Source organism: Xenopus laevis, chromosome 5L (genome assembly GCF_017654675.1).
Source record: "Xenopus laevis strain J_2021 chromosome 5L, Xenopus_laevis_v10.1, whole genome shotgun sequence".
NCBI classification, from domain to species: domain Eukaryota; kingdom Metazoa; phylum Chordata; class Amphibia; order Anura; family Pipidae; genus Xenopus; species Xenopus laevis.
Genome location: NC_054379.1, coordinates 29,192,267 through 29,210,210, shown reverse-complemented (window position 1 = coordinate 29,210,210; position 17,944 = coordinate 29,192,267). Strand labels below are relative to the sequence as shown.

Genomic DNA, 17,944 nt, shown 5'->3' with positions numbered 1-17,944 from the left:
GATATTATGATGAAAATGATTTATTTACATGAAGCAGGGTTTACCTATGAGCTGTTTTATGCAATATATTTTTTATAGAGACCTACACTGTTTGAGGAGTATAGTTTTCCTTTAATTTTTGTACAGGTACTTTTCATTGCAGGAAAATATTATTTCTTGAGCTTTTATCAGTAGCAATTAGAAAAACATTTTTGAATAATTGGTCTCCTTATTTAGATACTTCTAATGACAATGTGATGATTAATAAATTAATGTACAATTCCAAAGAGCATTCTAGCCACATTACTTGATGTTCCTTAGGTTCCTTATGTTTTCATTATTCTTTTCTTTTAATGATAGAGAGGAAAGTGTTATTCGGTCGGAAAAATTGTTCATTTACAGTTAATTCTGAAATGTACGCTGTTTCTATATTCCATTTTACATTGCATTGTAATTAACTTCTTTTTATCCATCTTAAGTATGCTGATTTACTTTTGTTGTGCAATTATAATGCATTTTCGTTATTTGTCACTGTACATTTTCAAACACCAGTAAATATAATTGTAACAGTAAGTAGCGAGAAGTTATTGATTTATGGGGTATGATTCTGAATTTATTTATTTTTTTTCAAATTAATCCTCTTTTTTCCTAACAATTTGCAGGTCAGAAGTGGTGGCAGGGATATAAGTCTGCCATAGAAGAAAAGGCACAAAGAGTGATGCCCCAGGTTTGTGACAAAGGAAAACAAGCAGCCCCTGCAACTGTATGTACCGAGGGAGCCCCTAAAGGGAGAGGAGTAGCCCCCAAATCACGTGGACCAATCAGTGCATCTAAGCCCTTACAAACTGCAAAGAAAGCAGCCACCATGTTACCAGGAGGGAGTCACCCAAAAGCAGGATCAGTTAGCACAAGCAGGTATGAAAAGCAAATCTGGTTTATATTAGGATTAGGACTCTATTCTAAAGGATAAAGCATCAGTATGTAGTGAAACCCATTAATTGACATATACTCCTTAAACGGCACCTGTTGGGCAAAAATATTAACCCCAACCAAAAGGTGAGGGCTAATAGAGCCCACATTCCGGTTGGAGGTAACAGTAGGTTTTTCTTTAAAACTGCAGGGAGCTCCCGATATGAGCGCCCATGTTGGGGCACACACATGCGCATAACGATCAAATGCTGCAACTTTGCTCATTATGCGAATGTGCATGGCGTCTGAAAAGCATTATGCGCATGCGTTATGTACAACATGGTCACTTGCAATGGGAGCTCCCTCCGGGTGTGAGTGACTTAGCGCTGGCGGGGGCAATTTTTTTTAAAAAAAAAAAACTACCGTTGCCCATACCTTTGGCTGGGGATAATATTTTTGCCCAACAGGTGCCCTTTAACACAAAAGGGAACTGTCATTGCTATAAACTCAAATCACCTTGCTTTGATGCACAGTGCAGCTGTTCCCTTGGGCAGAAGTGCAAGAGCAGGAAGGGAAACGAGCATGCCACTATTTGCCTAATAAAAGAAAACATTATTCTAAGCCCCTTTGCAATTTATGTTAATTTCATATTTTCTATGGTTTTTAAGTTATTTGTATATGTATTGCTATTGGAAGCAGTGTCTGTCTCTTTCTATTCTCTGCACGGGTGGCTGACTGTTGATACAATGTAAGACAAGGCAGCTCATTAACAGACCTGTTTTTGCAGGGGAAATAAACTTTTGCAACATTGTTAAAAATTTAAAGGAGAACTAAAGCCTAACTAAAGAAGCTAGAAATGTTGTACACGATTTTTGTGCTTCTGTACCAGCCCAAGGCAACCACAGCCCTTTAGCAGTAAAGATCTGTGTCTCCAAAGATGCCCCAGTAGCTCCCCATCTTCTTTTCTGCTGATTCACTGCACATGCTCTGTGCTGGAAAAGTTGTTTAGAATTATGTTTTCTTTTATTAGGCAATTTTTAATTTTGGGGTTGATTTGCCCTTTAAGCATGAAAACAATATATGTGCATGTAAATAAAACACACTATGGTTAACATTTACTCTCTTATGCAATACTTCTATTTTCCATTAGGGGGCGTGGCACGAGTGGATTTTCATCTAACAAAACTGCTGTGACTCCAAAGCCAAAACCTCCATTGAATCCAAAAAGCTGTGTAAAGGCTGTAAAAGAGGAGCCGCAGCAGCTCCCAGCAACAGAGGATACCACAGTGCCCGAATCCAAACCCGTAGAAGGTCAGACATACGTGTGTTTGAGAGACACAAGTAATAGTTATTATTCTCACTAATATATTCAAGCCTTAGGAAGCAATAATATATGTATACCACAATGTGATCTGCAGAATGCTTGAGACCTTGGGGTTTTCCAGATAAGGGATCTCTCTCTCTGTAATTTGGATCTCTGCTAAAAAAAAAACATTTAAACATTTAATAAACCCAATAGGATTGTTTTGCCTCCAATATGGATTCATACCATCAAGTACAAGATACTGTTTTATTATTACAGAGAAAAGGGAAATCATTTTTAAAATGTGAATTATTTGATTAAAGTGGAGTTGGCTTTCCCAGCTAACTATAGAAACAACCAATGAGCTAGTAGAATGTACTAGGCCTGGTGCCCAGTGTAGTACAGATATGGGACTGGGTATGTGTTTATTACATACAGCTTGGCAAGCACAGTAGGTGAATGCAGTTGAGTGGCGCAACCCTCAGCTCATGGAATGTGCCAAAAATGGACTTGCCAATATAACTGTGTTGACTCTAAATTGATTTTCCTGTGCAGAGACGCCTGATGTGCCAGCAACTATGAATGTCAGCTCCTACTTGCATCGCCTGGGTTTAGCCAGAGCACTTGCTCGTACTAAAGAAACCACATCAGATGCTTCAGCTCTTTATCAACAAGTCATCAGGATGGCGCCAGAGGTAAGCTTAATAATGGGCTCATTAAATTGGCTGGAAATTCTTTTTACCATGTGAAATAATGCCTTTACCATAATCTAACTATTATAATGAGCAAAGTCTAAGCTTTTCTGATGTAGTTTGGCCTACTTTGGCACACCCTTTTTTTTTTTTGCACGTATACTTCACATACCACATCATCTAGATTCTGAAGTCTCATATCAAAGGGTCCTCTCAAATTTTCCCTTGGTATTGTGAGTATAATTCATTATCTGTATTCATTGCAATGTATTGTAGAGCACAGGATTGGACTGGGGTGTCTGGGGAGCTGGAGAGGGGCCCCCGAGCCAATTCAACCCTGGTAGAGCAGTTCAGACAAGTTTTGTGATTTTTGTGGGAAGAATCAGGAGTGAGCAATAAAGCCCTGGCTAATTCTTTCCAGTAGTGGTTGCTGTGCATGCCAGGCCCCTCCGAAGAGTTTTGTTTTTGCCAGGGAGGGGGCCTAGTGCCATTTAGTTAGACCATTGGAAGAAGTCATTACTTTAGTAAGATACAAATGGAATTTTCTTACCCATAGGTATCTGGGTATTCGGGACTTAGGTTACAGTTTGTGCTGAGACAGGGAGTCCGTCTTCCCTTAAAGGACATGTAAAGCCTACATTTTCCCTCCATGTATATAAATTGGGCATATCTCCCCCACCCAGGCCACATCATTTGTACAAATACCTCAAATATCAAGCTGGCACTAATCCGGAACCCCAAAAATGTTTTAATTAGTACAAAAATCTTTATTTACATCTTGTATAAAAAATAATAGCCTGACGCGTTTCGTGTCCCCACAGGACACTTCATCATAGGCTCACTTGTTACTGATACACACAAAATATTTAAAGGAAAAAAGAGACAATAGTGGGTCTCATGGACGGAATCATAATTAATCGTCAATAAGCTGTATGTCTTTGCCCCTAGTGGCTCATTATTGAAATACAAATAGTTATTTTAGCATGGATATATATATTTATTATATATAATTTCACAATATATATGTAAATATAATAAATATAAATACAATATAAAAAAAAATCGGGGTTATTTTGTTATGGGCAAGAGATATCAAATTCATAGTTTAAACCCAACGGTTGTCTAGTCTCTAGGTGAAAAATCCATTTTGCTTCTTTTCTTAAAAGGTCTGAAATTACATTCCCTCCACGGATGTTGGGTATTATTTTATCAATGGCAACTAGGCTTAGATATGATACGTTTCTATTGTTGCACTCAGCAAAGTGTTTTGCTACAGGGGTTATATTTGATACATGTTCCCTGATTCTATGTTTTAGTTTTCGGCCCGTCTGGCCTACGTATTGTTTCTGATATTTTTTACATGTTAGTAAATATATCACATTTCTTGTGTTGCAATTTATATAATGTTGTATTTTGTATGTCTTGTTTTGAGTGGAAGAGATAAAGTCTGTTGTTTTCTTTAGGTATTTGCAGCTAATACATCTATTTGCCCCACATTTGAAACAGCCTTTGGTTTGTAGCCATGTGTTATGATATTCTTTGAATCTAATAAGGCTTGGTGTTCATTTATTGCCTATTGTTTCCGTTTTGCCTATCAAAGATGTATTTTTGTCCCTTTTTAAGGATTTACTTCAATATAGGGTCAGTTTCTAGAGTAACTAGATTTCTCTTAATGATATTTTTTATTTGATTATATTGTGGACTATATGTTAGTATACATGATAAGGCTTCAGAATGATCTTTTTGTATTATCCGTTTTGGATTAATTTAAACACTGTCGGTCTTAGCACTGTATCTCTTTAACAAATCTTTTCTATTAACTCTGGCTGCTCTTTTAAGAGCTCTGTCTAGGACACTTTTCTTATAGCCTCATTGTAATAATTTGTTATGGAGATCATTTGATTTAGCACATCATTTGTACTGCATACACCCAGTCCATTTGCCAGCGTCATCACATTTTCCTAAAACAAATCACCCGGCAGCCATTTTTCCTCTGACACATGATCAGTAACATTGACACCTGCAAACTGGACATGTATGTTGTAAAGTTCATGCAGTGCAGAATGCAGGTTACACAGATACAACTCTGATAAAAAGTTCTGCTGGGGTTGAGCACTGTAATGGTTACGCTGAGCTCAGGAGAGGTGGTTAGGAGAATAAAATAGGATCAGACAGATAGTGGCCGATTTATCAAGGGTCGAATTTCGAGGGTTAATAAATATCATGTTTGAAGGATTTTAGCGCAAATACTTAGTTCGAACGATCGAATAAAAATCTTCCGATCGAGCGATAACATCCTTTGAATCGAACGATTCGAAGAACTTTAATCGATCGATTGAACGATTTTTATTCGATCAAAAAAACCTTAGAAAAGTGCTGGGGAAGGTCCCCATAGGCTAACATTGAACCTCGGTAGGTTTAAACTACCGAAGTATGTAGTCTAAGTATTTTCTAAAGAGACAGTACTTCGACTATCGAATGTTCGAATAGTCAAACTATTTTTAGTTTGAATCGAAGTCGAAGGTCATAGTAGCCTATTCGATGGTTGAAGTACACAAAAAAATACTTCGAAATTCGAAGTTTTTTTCATTCGAATCCTTCACTCGTAAATGTGCCCCATAGTGTTTCTATGGGAACCAGCAATGCTATCTCTTCATTGGCTGTTAGACTGGAGGGTGCGTTTATTAGTCTGAGCTGAGAAGAACTGAGCATGCTCATGAGCCAACAGCCTGAGGGAGGGGGCAGAGTGATTTAGAGGAGGAGAAGGAATTCTAAGTGATTAAAGGGATGCTGCAGCCTTACTGTTAACCTTTTAACAATCAGAGTGGCATGTACAGTATCTAAAGATTTCAAAGAGGCTGTTCACTGATTACATTTTTGTGGGAGGGGGGTTTGCATGCATACAAGAATGATGACTGGATGGCTCAGGATCTTTCTCATAGAGGAATGATTACATTGACAACATGCTGATTGCATCCCCCCCCCTCACTGTGACAAGCTTTCACATCACATGAACTGTTATTTAATTTTGCACTGTTATACTCTGCATTATCCACTGTAAAAGAGATGGAAAACCATTAAATCAGTACAGTTTTGCTGCAAAATGGAATGCAAATAATCCCCCTTACAAGTAAACTGGGACAAATGATGGCCAGGGGCAGATTAACCAACGTTGTTGAACACATTTGCGCGAGATTGAGAATATTATTTTGAGGGAATAAGCACTGTATTTTATTTAATTTTATTTTCTATTTATTTTCCTTTTTTCAGGTACACGATGCCTACATTGAGCTAGCAGAACTGCTTTTATCCACGGACCCCCTGGCTGCAGTAGATGTTTACTGTCAGTACCCCCAAAAGCCGGAACAAGAACAGTCATTTGATGATGCGTTCATCCCAGGAGAGATCGTGCGACTATTAATCAAATGTGAAACGTATGATGACCCTCGCTTACCCATCAATATGATCTCCTATGGCAAAATCATGGGGATAGGTAAGGAAAGGGCAGAGACACTTACTAGCGTTGCAGCAGATCTCATATTATCAGTTTGTATGCGCTATTTTGGTTTCGACGGGAGTTATTAAAAGACGTGTAAAGGGTTAATTTATACTGGCATATCTGAACTTAATGTCTGTATGAAAGTGCGGAAATGACTAGTTTACCCTTAAAGGAGAAGGAACGGTATAATCACTGTTGGGTGCCAAAATGTTATATTTATACCCCACAGTGCCAGTGTCATTTGTTCCCTGAGACCCTGGGCTACTGCTCCTGTTCACTGGCAACTGTACCAATCAAATCAATATAAGGTTGTCCTTGGTGTATGAATCCGTGTGTAAGTGCTTCTCAACAGGCTGCATCCCTGTGCTAAAAATCTCCATGTAGATATAGATAGTACCCGGAGAGCACATTTTGTCTTTAAAATCTCATATCTTTATTCGCAGAAAAATCATGCACGATTTTTGTGCAAATAAAGATATGAGATTTTAAAGACAAAGGGGGTTATTTATCAAAGTCCAAATTTATCTCTATATTGTCTGCTACAAACTCCGATCAAATCCGCTCGGATTTTTTAAGCTTATTTATTATTACATTTTCCCGAAAATTAGCATTTTTTGATTTTCACGAATTTTTCTGACTTTTTCATCCGATTTTCATGATTTTCACGATTTTTTGGTAATTTTCAACTGAAAAATCAGAAAACTTCAAGGTATTGCATGAAACCCAGCACACATGAAAAAATCAATGTCACTTCTCCCATTGACTTATATGCAACCTTGACAGGTCTGAGATGCTGGATTTTCAGATTCTGACTTTTCCATCCTCGGGGTTTAATAAATTCCGAAAAATTCTGAATTTATTAAAAGTCAGATTTTATAAAAAAAAAAAATCAAAATTTTTTTGTGATTTTTGCATTCGGAGTTTAGTAAATAACCCCGAAAGTGTGCTGTCCGGGTACTATTTATATCTACTTGACAACTATACGAGCCCATGGCACTACTGTAGCAGCATAATGTCACCATCTTCTTCTTGGATCCTTTGAGTGGTGTACAGTGTCGGACTGGGATGCCAGAGGCCCACCAGAAAGCCTTAGACCTTGGGCCCAGCAGAAAGCCTAAAACTGTAAGCCCACCAGAAAACCTAAAACAGTGGACCTTTCCAAACTATTATTCTTCCTCTCCTCACTCAACCTCTTTATTCTCCTAGTTTTTAATATATCCTAACAATATTCTCCCATTATTAAGCATTTTCCCCCAAAACGAAATAGGCAATGACCATGAAATAGGCCAAATGTTTAGAAACAAGAGGGCCCATTAACACCTGGGCCCACCGGGAGTTTTAAACCGGTGGGCCAGTCCAAAACTGGTGGTGTAACTCTAGTTTACAGCAAATCCAGTTTAGGGGTTTGGTAAGTTGACCAAGATATATTGAAATTGCTCATTAATTAGGATCTCTCTGGGAACCTTTACTCGTCTGGGCCCCACTGCAACCGCAGGGTCTGCTTCCTCTGTAGTTACGCCCTGGATCCTTTAAGGCCAGGATTTTCCCTCTAGTGTATGTGTATTTCCCCAACTAATGGAGAAATCAATGGGCTGAATCTTGTCAGTGAAGGAGTTAAAAGCGTTACAATCTGTACATGGGTACTGGTCATCGGTACCAAGTACATGGTGCAGTGTCCCAATAGTTGGGGCTGTAGACACAAAGTGACAGGCAGAATTGGTCAGATTCCATGTATAGTTTTTAAAAAGGCAGAATACCCCCTTGTTCAGTATGAGTGCAATGAATAGGCCTCACTCTGAGCATCGATTTTGCCTGTTGGTTTAAAGGAGAAGGAAAGCTACCAAAGCAATTTATTGCCAATAATGCAAGCTAGAACGCCATTTTTATTCTTTAGAATAAACAGCTCTAGACACTGTCTCTGTTTGTTTAGGATAGCAGCCGCCATATTAGCTTGGTGTGACATCCCTTCCTGCCTGAGTCTCTACCTGCTCACTCATAGCTCAGATTACAGCAGGGAAGGGGAGAGGAGCAAACTGAGCATGCTCAAGCCGTAGCCCTGGAAGTTTAAGCTGAAAACAGGAAGTCTGATACAGAAGCCCATGTATAAACAATAGAAGGAAAGAAATGCTGTGTTTCTTTTGACAGAGGACTCAGAGCAGCATTAATAGACCTTTCTGATAAAAGCTTACTTAGTTTTAACCTTTCCTTCTACTTTAATCACAAAAAACGGGGAAATTGAAGCCCCCTGTTTTGTGTTTGCAGTGTAGATAATTAGGTTTCCAGGGCACAGATAATCCCCCTTACATGATGGACATCTGCTAACAAAACAGTCACAACAAAGGGGGAAGGTTGTTTACTGGTAATGTAATTATCTACCTCATGTTGAACAAGGGGGTATACTGCCCCTTTAATGTATGTAACATGTAGCACCATTCCCAAATTGTACACAACGTTTATAACTGCTGCTTGTGGAACTGTGATATATATATATATATATATATATATATATATATATATATATATATATATATATATATATATATATATATATATATATATATACACAGTATTATATTGTACACCATTTCATAGCATCCCTATTGTTCGTTCCAGTAATTATCTGCAGACTTGTACAGCAAATAGATCGTCCCAGATGCCGTGCGGTTTGATGTCATGTTCAGCTCCTCCAGCAATCTAATTGCCAGTAATTGTCAGACTGTGAGCAAGGCAAATATTTATTACAGGAAGCCGCAGTCTAAATCTCACCATGGCATAAAGTTCATTAGAATAATAAATCCAAGCTGCAGGGATGTTCCTCATGTGGCCCCACCAATTCATCTTTGGTGCTCTCCAGCCTGAAGATCCCACCAGCGGCTGTTTTTAAGGTTCTGGTAACCACGGCAACCCAGCTAATAAACGTTCGAGGCAAAGGGACAGCAGAGAGCACTTACTGCTGGTAAATTATTCAAAAATAACTAAAGGGCATGTAGCAGTGTCAACATCCATTGCTGAAAACCCTGTTGTGCGGGTGCATTATAACTAATATATTGTGCACCATTTATCACAATGCCGCAGTCATGAAGGTGCTGAGCCTCAAATTACGACTCCTGCAGTATGTAGCAGCTATCAAAAGCAGTCAGTGGATGCAAACTACAAGAAGGTGCTAATAGTTGAAAACTACCAATGTCAGTCTTCTGGCTTCACTGCTGGTCTAGACTGTCAAACGCAAACAAGATTGGTCTTTAAAGGGATCCTGTCAAAAACATGTTTTTTTCAAAACACATCAGTTAATAGTGCTACTCCAGCAGAATTCTGCACTGAAATCCATTTCTCAAAAGAGCAAACAGATTTTTTTATATTCAATTTTGAAATCTGACATGGGGCTTGACATTTTGTCAATTTCCCAGCTGCCCCTGGTCATGTGACTTGTGCCTGCACTTTAGGAGAGAAATGCTTTCTGGCAGGCTGCTGTTTTTCCTTCTCAATGTAACTGAATGTGTCTCAGTGGGACATGGGTTTTTACTATTGAGTGCTGTTCTTAGATCTACAGCTGTTATCTTGTGTTCGGGAGCTGCTATCTGGTTACCTTCCCATTGTTCTTTTGTTTGGCTGCTGGGAGGGGGGGGAAGGGAGGGGGTGATATCACTCCAACTTGCAGTACAGCAGTAAAGAATGATTGAAGTTTATCAGAGCACAAGTCACATGACTGGGGGCAGCTGGGAAATTGACAATATGTCTAGCCCAATGTCAGATTTCAAAATTGAATATAAAAAAATCTGTTTGCTCTTTTGAGAAATGGATTTCAGTGCAGAATTCTGCTAGAGCAGCACTATTAACTGATTCATTTTGAAGAAAAAATTTTCCCCATGACAGTATCCCTTTAAGGGGATTATTTGTCTTTAAATGAACCTTTAGCGTGATACAGAGAGTGATATTTCGAGACAATTTACAATTTTTCATGTTTTATTATTTGTGGTTGTTTAGTTATATACAGTAGCTTTTTATTCAGCACTTTGCAATTTTAGCAACTAGAATGGTCTTCATTGTTTGTTATAGTTTTATAGTTTAACCCTAACTCTTTCCAGCTTTCAAAGGGGGGTCACTGACCCCATCTGAAAAACAAATGCTCTGTAAGGCTACACATGTATTATTATTGCTACTTTTTATTACTCATCTTTCCTATTCATATACCAGTCTTTTATTCATATCAATTGATGAAATTGCAAACCGGAGAGACGCTGAATAAAAAGCTAAATAACTCAAAGACCACAAATAATAAAACATTAAAACCAATTGCAAATTGTCTCAGAATATCACTCTCTAGGTCAAACTAAAAGTAAACTTCAAGGTGAACAACCCCTTTAACAATGTGGCCCTGGAGTACAAACCCATCAGTGTCAGGGAGATAAAGATCTCTTGGCCGTGCTCATGAGCATCCAATATGGTGCTGGCCAGATATTAACTGCTGAAGATGCAGGGAGTGCAACAGATGAACCATGTCGGCCATTGTTCTCTCAACGGTCTGCTTCTGGCTGTCGGAGTGCACCATGACTGGTGCTCAATTAGCTGTGTCTGAGCTGCATGTGCACTTTCCATAGAGCGGCTGCAACAGCATCGAATGGGATAAAGGGAGACAAGACAGAGAAAGGTAAATAAAGACTGTTTGCATTGCATCCACGTGCAACAATCTTGTGGTGAAATCCCTCGTTACATCCTGGAACAAAATCACAGGGAACCTGCCCCAAGGCTTCTACCATCTATTTCTGTCTGGGGCCCAAACAAGACACGTTGTCACATTTATCTTTCTCTATAGCCAAATACATAACAATGTCATACAATAGGCTCACCTATAGAAACCCTCTCCTCCCTGCCTGTGTCCTTTCCCTTCAGAATATTGGAAATGTGTCAGACAACATGCTGTACAGCAGAGATCCCCAACATTTTCCATGAGCCACATTCAAATGTAAAAAGAGTTGGGGAGCAACATAAGCATGAAAAAAGTTCCCGGAGATGCCAAATCAGGGCTGTGATTGACTATTGGTAGCCCCTATGTGGACTGGCAGACTACTGTTTGGCAGTACACCTTGTTTTTATACAACCAAAACTTGCCTCCAAGCCTGGAATTCAAAAATAAGCACCTGCTTTGAGGCCACTGGAAGCAACATCCAAGGGGTTGGAGAGCAACATGTTACTCAGGAGCCACTGGTTGGGGATCACTGATCTACAGAGAACCTCATTTAGAAGCCGAGAAATCACATGCCGTAGAGCAGCAGCCTAGAGATTGGTTGTTTTTTTTTGATTGTTTGGAAGAAAAAGAAATGCTTTGGTTTGATTACGGTTACTATGCTAGGGTAAAGTCGTTAGTAAATAAGGACCACAATGTTTTATGCTTAAAGTGATACTGAGACTAAAAAATTTCTTTTCAAAATATAAATCTACACCAAAAGTTACCTATAGGTCATGTTGATTATTTTTAGCCAATAGTTCTGCTATTGTAAGTAATTGTTAGTTGAAGTTCTTAAACCTGACTGTTTTGCCAACCTGTTCTTAATCTGTCAGTTAGAGTTTCTAATGCTAACGGACTCCTGCTGCACAAATATGGCAGCCCCCTCATAGAGGAACAGGGTAGTAAGAAAGGTAATGTAAAAGCATCAGGCAAATACTTTTATGGCAAAATTATAAAGACAATGTTATGATACATAATAAAAAAGGTTATTTTCTAATGCCAGTATCTCTTTAAAGGGCACCGGTTGGGTAAAAATGTTATCCCCAACCAAAGGTGCGGGTTAATAGAGCCCGCATTCCGGTTAGGGATATGTTTTTTTCGGGAAAAAAAATGCCCCCCGCCAGTACTACTCTACCTGCACCAGGAGGGATCTCCCAGTGCGAGCAGCCATGTCCAGTCACTTGCATGCGCATAATGAAAAGCTGCCCGAATTGCTCATTATGAGCATGCATGTGACGTCAAATGCGCTTATGCACGTGAGTGACTGGACATGGCTGTGCGCACCGGGAGATCCCTCCTGGTGCAGGTAGCGTAGCACTGGCGGGGGGCATTTTTTTTCCCAAAAAAAACATATCCCTAACCGGAATGCGGGCTCTATTAACCCCCACCTTTGGTTGGTGATAACATTTTTATCCAACAGGTGCCCTTTAAGGAAACCCTGCTCTGTAGACCTGAGGTCCATTAATTTTAACCAGCAGCTAAAGCCCCAGAGAATTATGGGGGTGCTGTGCAGCTTCCCAGACCACTTCAACTCATAGCTCCTATTCTCCTCATACTGTACTACTTACCTTTCTCCTTTGGATTGCTTGGTGACTGCGTCAACCCCCCCCTACACCTCATGTACATGTCTGAATCAACATATGTACATATAGTAGGCATGGCAGAGGGCACAACTTTTTGTATTTGGCTTGGGTACTTGAAAAGCAATAGAGCAGCACCATGCGTGAAAATTTTCTATGGGGCCTTAAGTTGCCCTTTTAATGCCCAAAGAAGAAAAAACAAAGCCAAATGAATTGAAGGAGCTCACAGATATGTACTAATGAGATTATTGTGCTTTACCAGAGCAACGTTATTAATCACTGCTGTTTGTTCCTGCTTTAGGCTGTTTGGAGAAATATATTCATATTCTTGAAGAGAAATGTAAAACAAAGACCCTTAAGGCCGTCTATGCAGGAATCCACAACAAGCCCGTCGACGACAAAGATCTGCAAAGCTTCTTCCGGTTTAAATGCTGGATTTAAGAAAATATCAGATACCTCAAGAAATAAACTGCAGGTGATTCTTCAAACAATGATCTGAATACATTTATATAGAGGGAGAGAAAGAGAGAAGGGCTGGTCTTTCTTTGCCATATTCTGTTCCATTAACAGTGTAACCCTTTAAAGGAGGAGGAAAGTCTTCTTCCACTTGGGGGTGCCACATGTTAGACATGGGAAACATGGGAGTTGCCACTTACCAAACCCAAGAACACAGCCTTGATTGATGGGGTTGGAAAATAATAAGATAGTGCCCCATTTCCCTGTCTACAACCCCAGATGCAGCTTTTCAAAATGGCAAATTGGTTTTTTTTTCTATAATAAAAATGTTTAAAAAGTAAACACGGGGAACCGAACTTAAATTTGAAGCAGCGTAGGTTCTCCTCAATAAAGACAGTGAGGTTGTGGAATGCACTGCCATGTGATGTTGTGATGGCTGATTCTGTTAATGCCTTTAAGACTTGGCTTGGATGATTTCTTGGACAGACATAATATCATTGCCAGTGCTCTCCAACGTCTGTTGTACCAAGGGTTGGAATTTTTCTGGCCTACGTGGTAAAGGGGCGATAATGAAAGCCAGTGTTTACCACTCCCTGTTTTTAAAGGAGAACTTCTTGAGCATTCTTGACAAAGGGGTCCGCCCCGAAACGTTGCATTGCACTCCGTGATAAACACTTGAAGTGTTCTAGCAGATCTGTGTGCCTTTGGATTTTTCTATTTGCAAAGCAAAACATGGCAGTTTTAGCTGTATTTATTTTTAGGGTTTAGTTCTCTTTTAAACCACACCCACTTTAAACCACACATAAGTAGCATAGAGTATGGGACACATAAGTAGCATAGGGCAGGCAGAGTATGGCACACACAGGCAGTGTAGAGCAGGTAGAGTATGGCTCACATAAGTAGCATAAGACAGGCAGAGTATGGCACACACAGGGAGCATAGGGCAGGCAGAGTATGGCACACATAAGTAGCATAGGGCAGGCAGAGTATGGCACACATAAGTAGCATAGGGCAGGCAGAATATGGCACACACAGGGAGCATAGGGAAGGCAGAGTATGACACACACAGGCAGTGTAGAGCAGGCAGAGTATGGCACACATAAGTATCATAGGGTAGACAGAATATGGACACAATGCCAGTGCTAAAGTGTTAACAATACAGGGATTTTGGGGTGTTACAGGTGTGAACAATGCAGGGGGATTACATATGTGAACAGGGCTGCCATCAGAACGGGCCCCACACAACAACATTTCCTGTGCCCCCCTTGTCACCTCTCCCTCACCCATCAGTACAAAGGCCACATAAGATACAAGTGTTAAAACATTAAGTACCCCTCTACAAGTTAAAAAAAAAAGAACTTTGGTGGCCAGGGCGCCCTACAAGTTTTGGTGGTCAGGGCCCCTACAAATTAAAGAAAAAAAAAACATTGGTGGCCACGGACCCCCTACAAGTTATAGAAAAAACACTGATGCCAGGGCCCCTACAAATTATTTTAAAAAAACCTTTATGGCTAGGGCCCCTACAAGTTATTTAAAAAAAAAAAAACATTTGTGGCCAGGGAACCTACAAGTTGTAAGAAAAAAAGAAGGCTGCCTGTACCTGCAGTTTCCTGTGCTCTGATTCGCCAGTGAAGTGTAAGTCCCGGTAAAGCTGCATGGCGATTAGATGAACTAGAGGGGAAATTCAAAATTCACCCGTCCAATCCCCATGCAGCTTTACCGGGACTTACACTTCACTGGCGAATCAGAAAACAGGAAGCAAGATGCAGGCACTGGAGCTGTAGCCCAACCTCCCTTTCCGAAGTCTGCAGCTCACCAATGGCAGGGGCCTGGCTATGCAAGTAAGTGCAGCATGGCTGGGCCCCCCTTAACTCCACAAACTATCCAGGACAGCAGTACTACGAATTGTGCTGTGTCCGACGCACAAGGAAAGGTGACAGGTGGAGTTCCCACTTTCACAGCTTATGCTCCTCACTCCAGGTGCTTTTCCTTCAATATTAACAGGAGCAATACCAGGGTATTTTAGCTGGCCGACAAAGTGTCCTACATGCCCTGATAGAGGTTGCCTAACTGCCAGTACAGGAGCTTATTAAAGGAACAGTTCAGTGTAAAAATAAAAACTGTGCAAAATAAAAAAAATTTTGTAATATAGTTAGTTAGCCAAAAATGTAATGTATAAAGGCTGGAGTGACTGGATGTCTAACATAATATCAGCTCTCTTGATTTCCACTGATTTGTTACCAGGCAGTTACCAATCAGTGGTTTGAGGTGGGCACATGGGTCATAACTGTTGCTTTTGAATCTGAGTTGATTGCCGAGGATCAATTGCAAATTCACTGAACAGTTATGTACCATGTGGCCCCCCTTCAAGTTGCTGATTAACTCAGAGTTAGTCTAATTTCCCTTTTTCTCTGTAATAATAAAACAGTAGCTTGTACTTGATCCAAACTAAGATATAATTAATCATTATTGGAAACAAAACCAGCCTATTGGGTTAATTTAATGTTTATATGATTTTCTAGTAGACTTACAGTATGATGATCCAAATTACGGAAAGATCCGTTATTCTAAAAAACCCCAGGTCCTGAGCATTCTGGATAACAGGTCCCATACCTGTGTAGGGATGTGTAAAATAGGCACCCCTAGTTAAGTAGGCAGGAAAATCCTTAGTGTTCTAGACAGACACCTAAATGGGTCCTAATGGGGACTTGTGTCAATGCTCTGCTTTATGCTGTTCTCAATAGTGACCAGTAGATGGCACTGTGCTAAAGTATAAAACCCTTTGTAGCTATGCTGTCAGGGTCCATTTTGTGCTGGCTCTAGACTGAGCAGGCAGGCAAGAGCTCTTGTGGAACCTAAATGAATCAGGCCCAGTAAGGATTAGGTTGCTCACCCTAAGAGGTCACTCTAGTAGTGACAGATAGTTGAGCAGCTTAAGGCTTCTATGAGGAGAATCAGAGGGATTAAGATCCCGGGTACTAATTGCCCAGAAGTAGGGACTAAGTGCATAGACTTAGGGATGTAGCGATTCCCCTCAGGTTCCACTTAGGGAAAAGGCTGAAAGCTGGGTGTACTTTCATTGCTGCTGTACATGTTCTCTTCCCTGTGGGGATTAACATTGACCAAAGGTGCTGTGAGTATATGTCTATCCACTGTTCTGTATGATCCTGTTTGCTCTTATGAACACTGCATTGAGGATTGTATTGTTCAATAAATATGTTCATGGTTAAGTTATAAGAACCACTGGCGCCCAATTATTGCACCCTGTATCAGGTTACAGTTATACTACACCCTGCCGCCACACTGTTTGCGAGGGCTTACTCCCTAAGATCAAAGGTCTCACCCAGAGCACAGTATTGGGAGTGGGGCTGATAGATAGAACACAGGGTACTCAATTTTCTATAGCGCTCCACCTGTATGAGAAACGTTTATTTTGCACAGACTATTTAACCAGTTTTTATTTTTTACACCGAACTGCTCGTTTAAAATGCTGTCATGTGCTTTTTGGGAAGAGAATGGAAAAAATTTGAGTTTTCTTCCTTAAAGGGCCAGTAACACCTTTTAGAGAACCCAGTCCCAATCAATGTACTTACATTACTAACATCCAATATGCAGCTGCATCATGCTTCCTAGTAAGGAAAGTCAAAAAAATGGAAACCGCAGTTTTCCAAGGGGCCCCACCATCTTGCAGCAGTAGAAAAGCTTATTTTTCCCTGCCTGCGCGCCACTGTGAATCTCTTCCTGTTCTTTGGGTTGCGAGTTCCTGGTTTGTGACGTCACTTCCGGAAGTGACGTCACCTAGCAACCACTAGTTACCCCTAAGCGTCTTCCACGCTGTCAGTGTGGTCTTATCTGTTCTCCTCAACCGATCATTTGATGCAGCCATTTCATTTGTGCCTCTCCCCCCAGCCCTTACATGATTTTTAGCAGCAGCCCGTTCCGTATGTCTGCCTCTCCCCCTCCCGTTCCGTAAGTCTGCCTCTCCCCCTGCCCTTCCGTTTGTCTGCCTCTCCCCCTGCCCTTCCGTTTGTCTGCCTCTCCCCTCCTGCGATGATCTGCAGCAGCCCGCAGCCTTTCAGTGTGTGCCTCTACCAGCACATAAGAGGAGAATATCAGCATCCGAATCCTCCGCTGTCTGCCTTGAAAATGAAGCTGCTTCCGGGTTCAGTCCTGAACCGGAAGTCATGTGAGTAGGAGAGCTGTCGGGGACGCGCACATAGGACAGAGCTGCAGTTGCTGATCGCCGTTTCGCCTGTTTTCAAAATGTATTGAACAACATGGAGGCGATTTTTATTGGTGAATTTTTAAGCTAAACCCAAGGTAAATATGGAACATGTAGTAGGATATGGGTATTATTTGGAGGGTATAGTTTTGATTTTTTAAATAAAAAAAATTGGTGTTACTGGTCCTTTAAAAAAACCTGATCAGAAAAAAATTGAGGTTTAATAAATGGGCCCCAGTGTTACATGTGAGAATAGCAGGAAAAGCTGTTTCATACTGGGGGGCAAAGATGTTTTTCTTTTCATTGCTTCACTACCAACTAAGTCCTGGGGGGCAATTACACAAGTGGCAGTCCAGACATGTTCATCCAATCACATGGGTCGGAATGGACCAGAAAGATAAGATCCTTGCGCCTGAGCTCCGTCAAATGAAGCTGCAGCTTTGTGCTTGAAAAAAACGAAGCAAACTAATAAACAGCCCTCCCCCAGATAATACACAGGAAAAAGCAACTCATCGTTATATCATTTTACGTGTGAAGCATTTGATGGGGATAAAACACAATCAAAGACTGAAACGGAA

General features: G+C 40.5%; 1 protein-coding gene across 2 annotated transcripts in view; it reads left to right on the top strand.

Annotated features, from left to right (window-relative positions):
* LOC108716581 overlaps positions 1-13,542 on the top strand; it is an 85,644-nt gene extending 72,102 nt beyond the window's left edge. Inside the window, exons 17-21 of one of the 2 annotated variants that reach the window (XM_018262809.2) lie at positions 642-894; positions 2,039-2,199; positions 2,747-2,886; positions 6,154-6,376; positions 12,990-13,542. In XM_018262809.2, the coding sequence (XP_018118298.1) occupies positions 642-894; positions 2,039-2,199; positions 2,747-2,886; positions 6,154-6,376; positions 12,990-13,129 (917 nt within the window). In that variant the 3' untranslated portion in view covers positions 13,130-13,542. Of the gene's footprint in view, positions 1-641; positions 895-2,038; positions 2,200-2,746; positions 2,887-6,153; positions 6,488-12,989 lie in introns of those variants that run through there. The other variant, XM_041562634.1, reaches the window with a different exon arrangement.
* Positions 13,543-17,944: the final 4,402 nt, after the last annotated feature.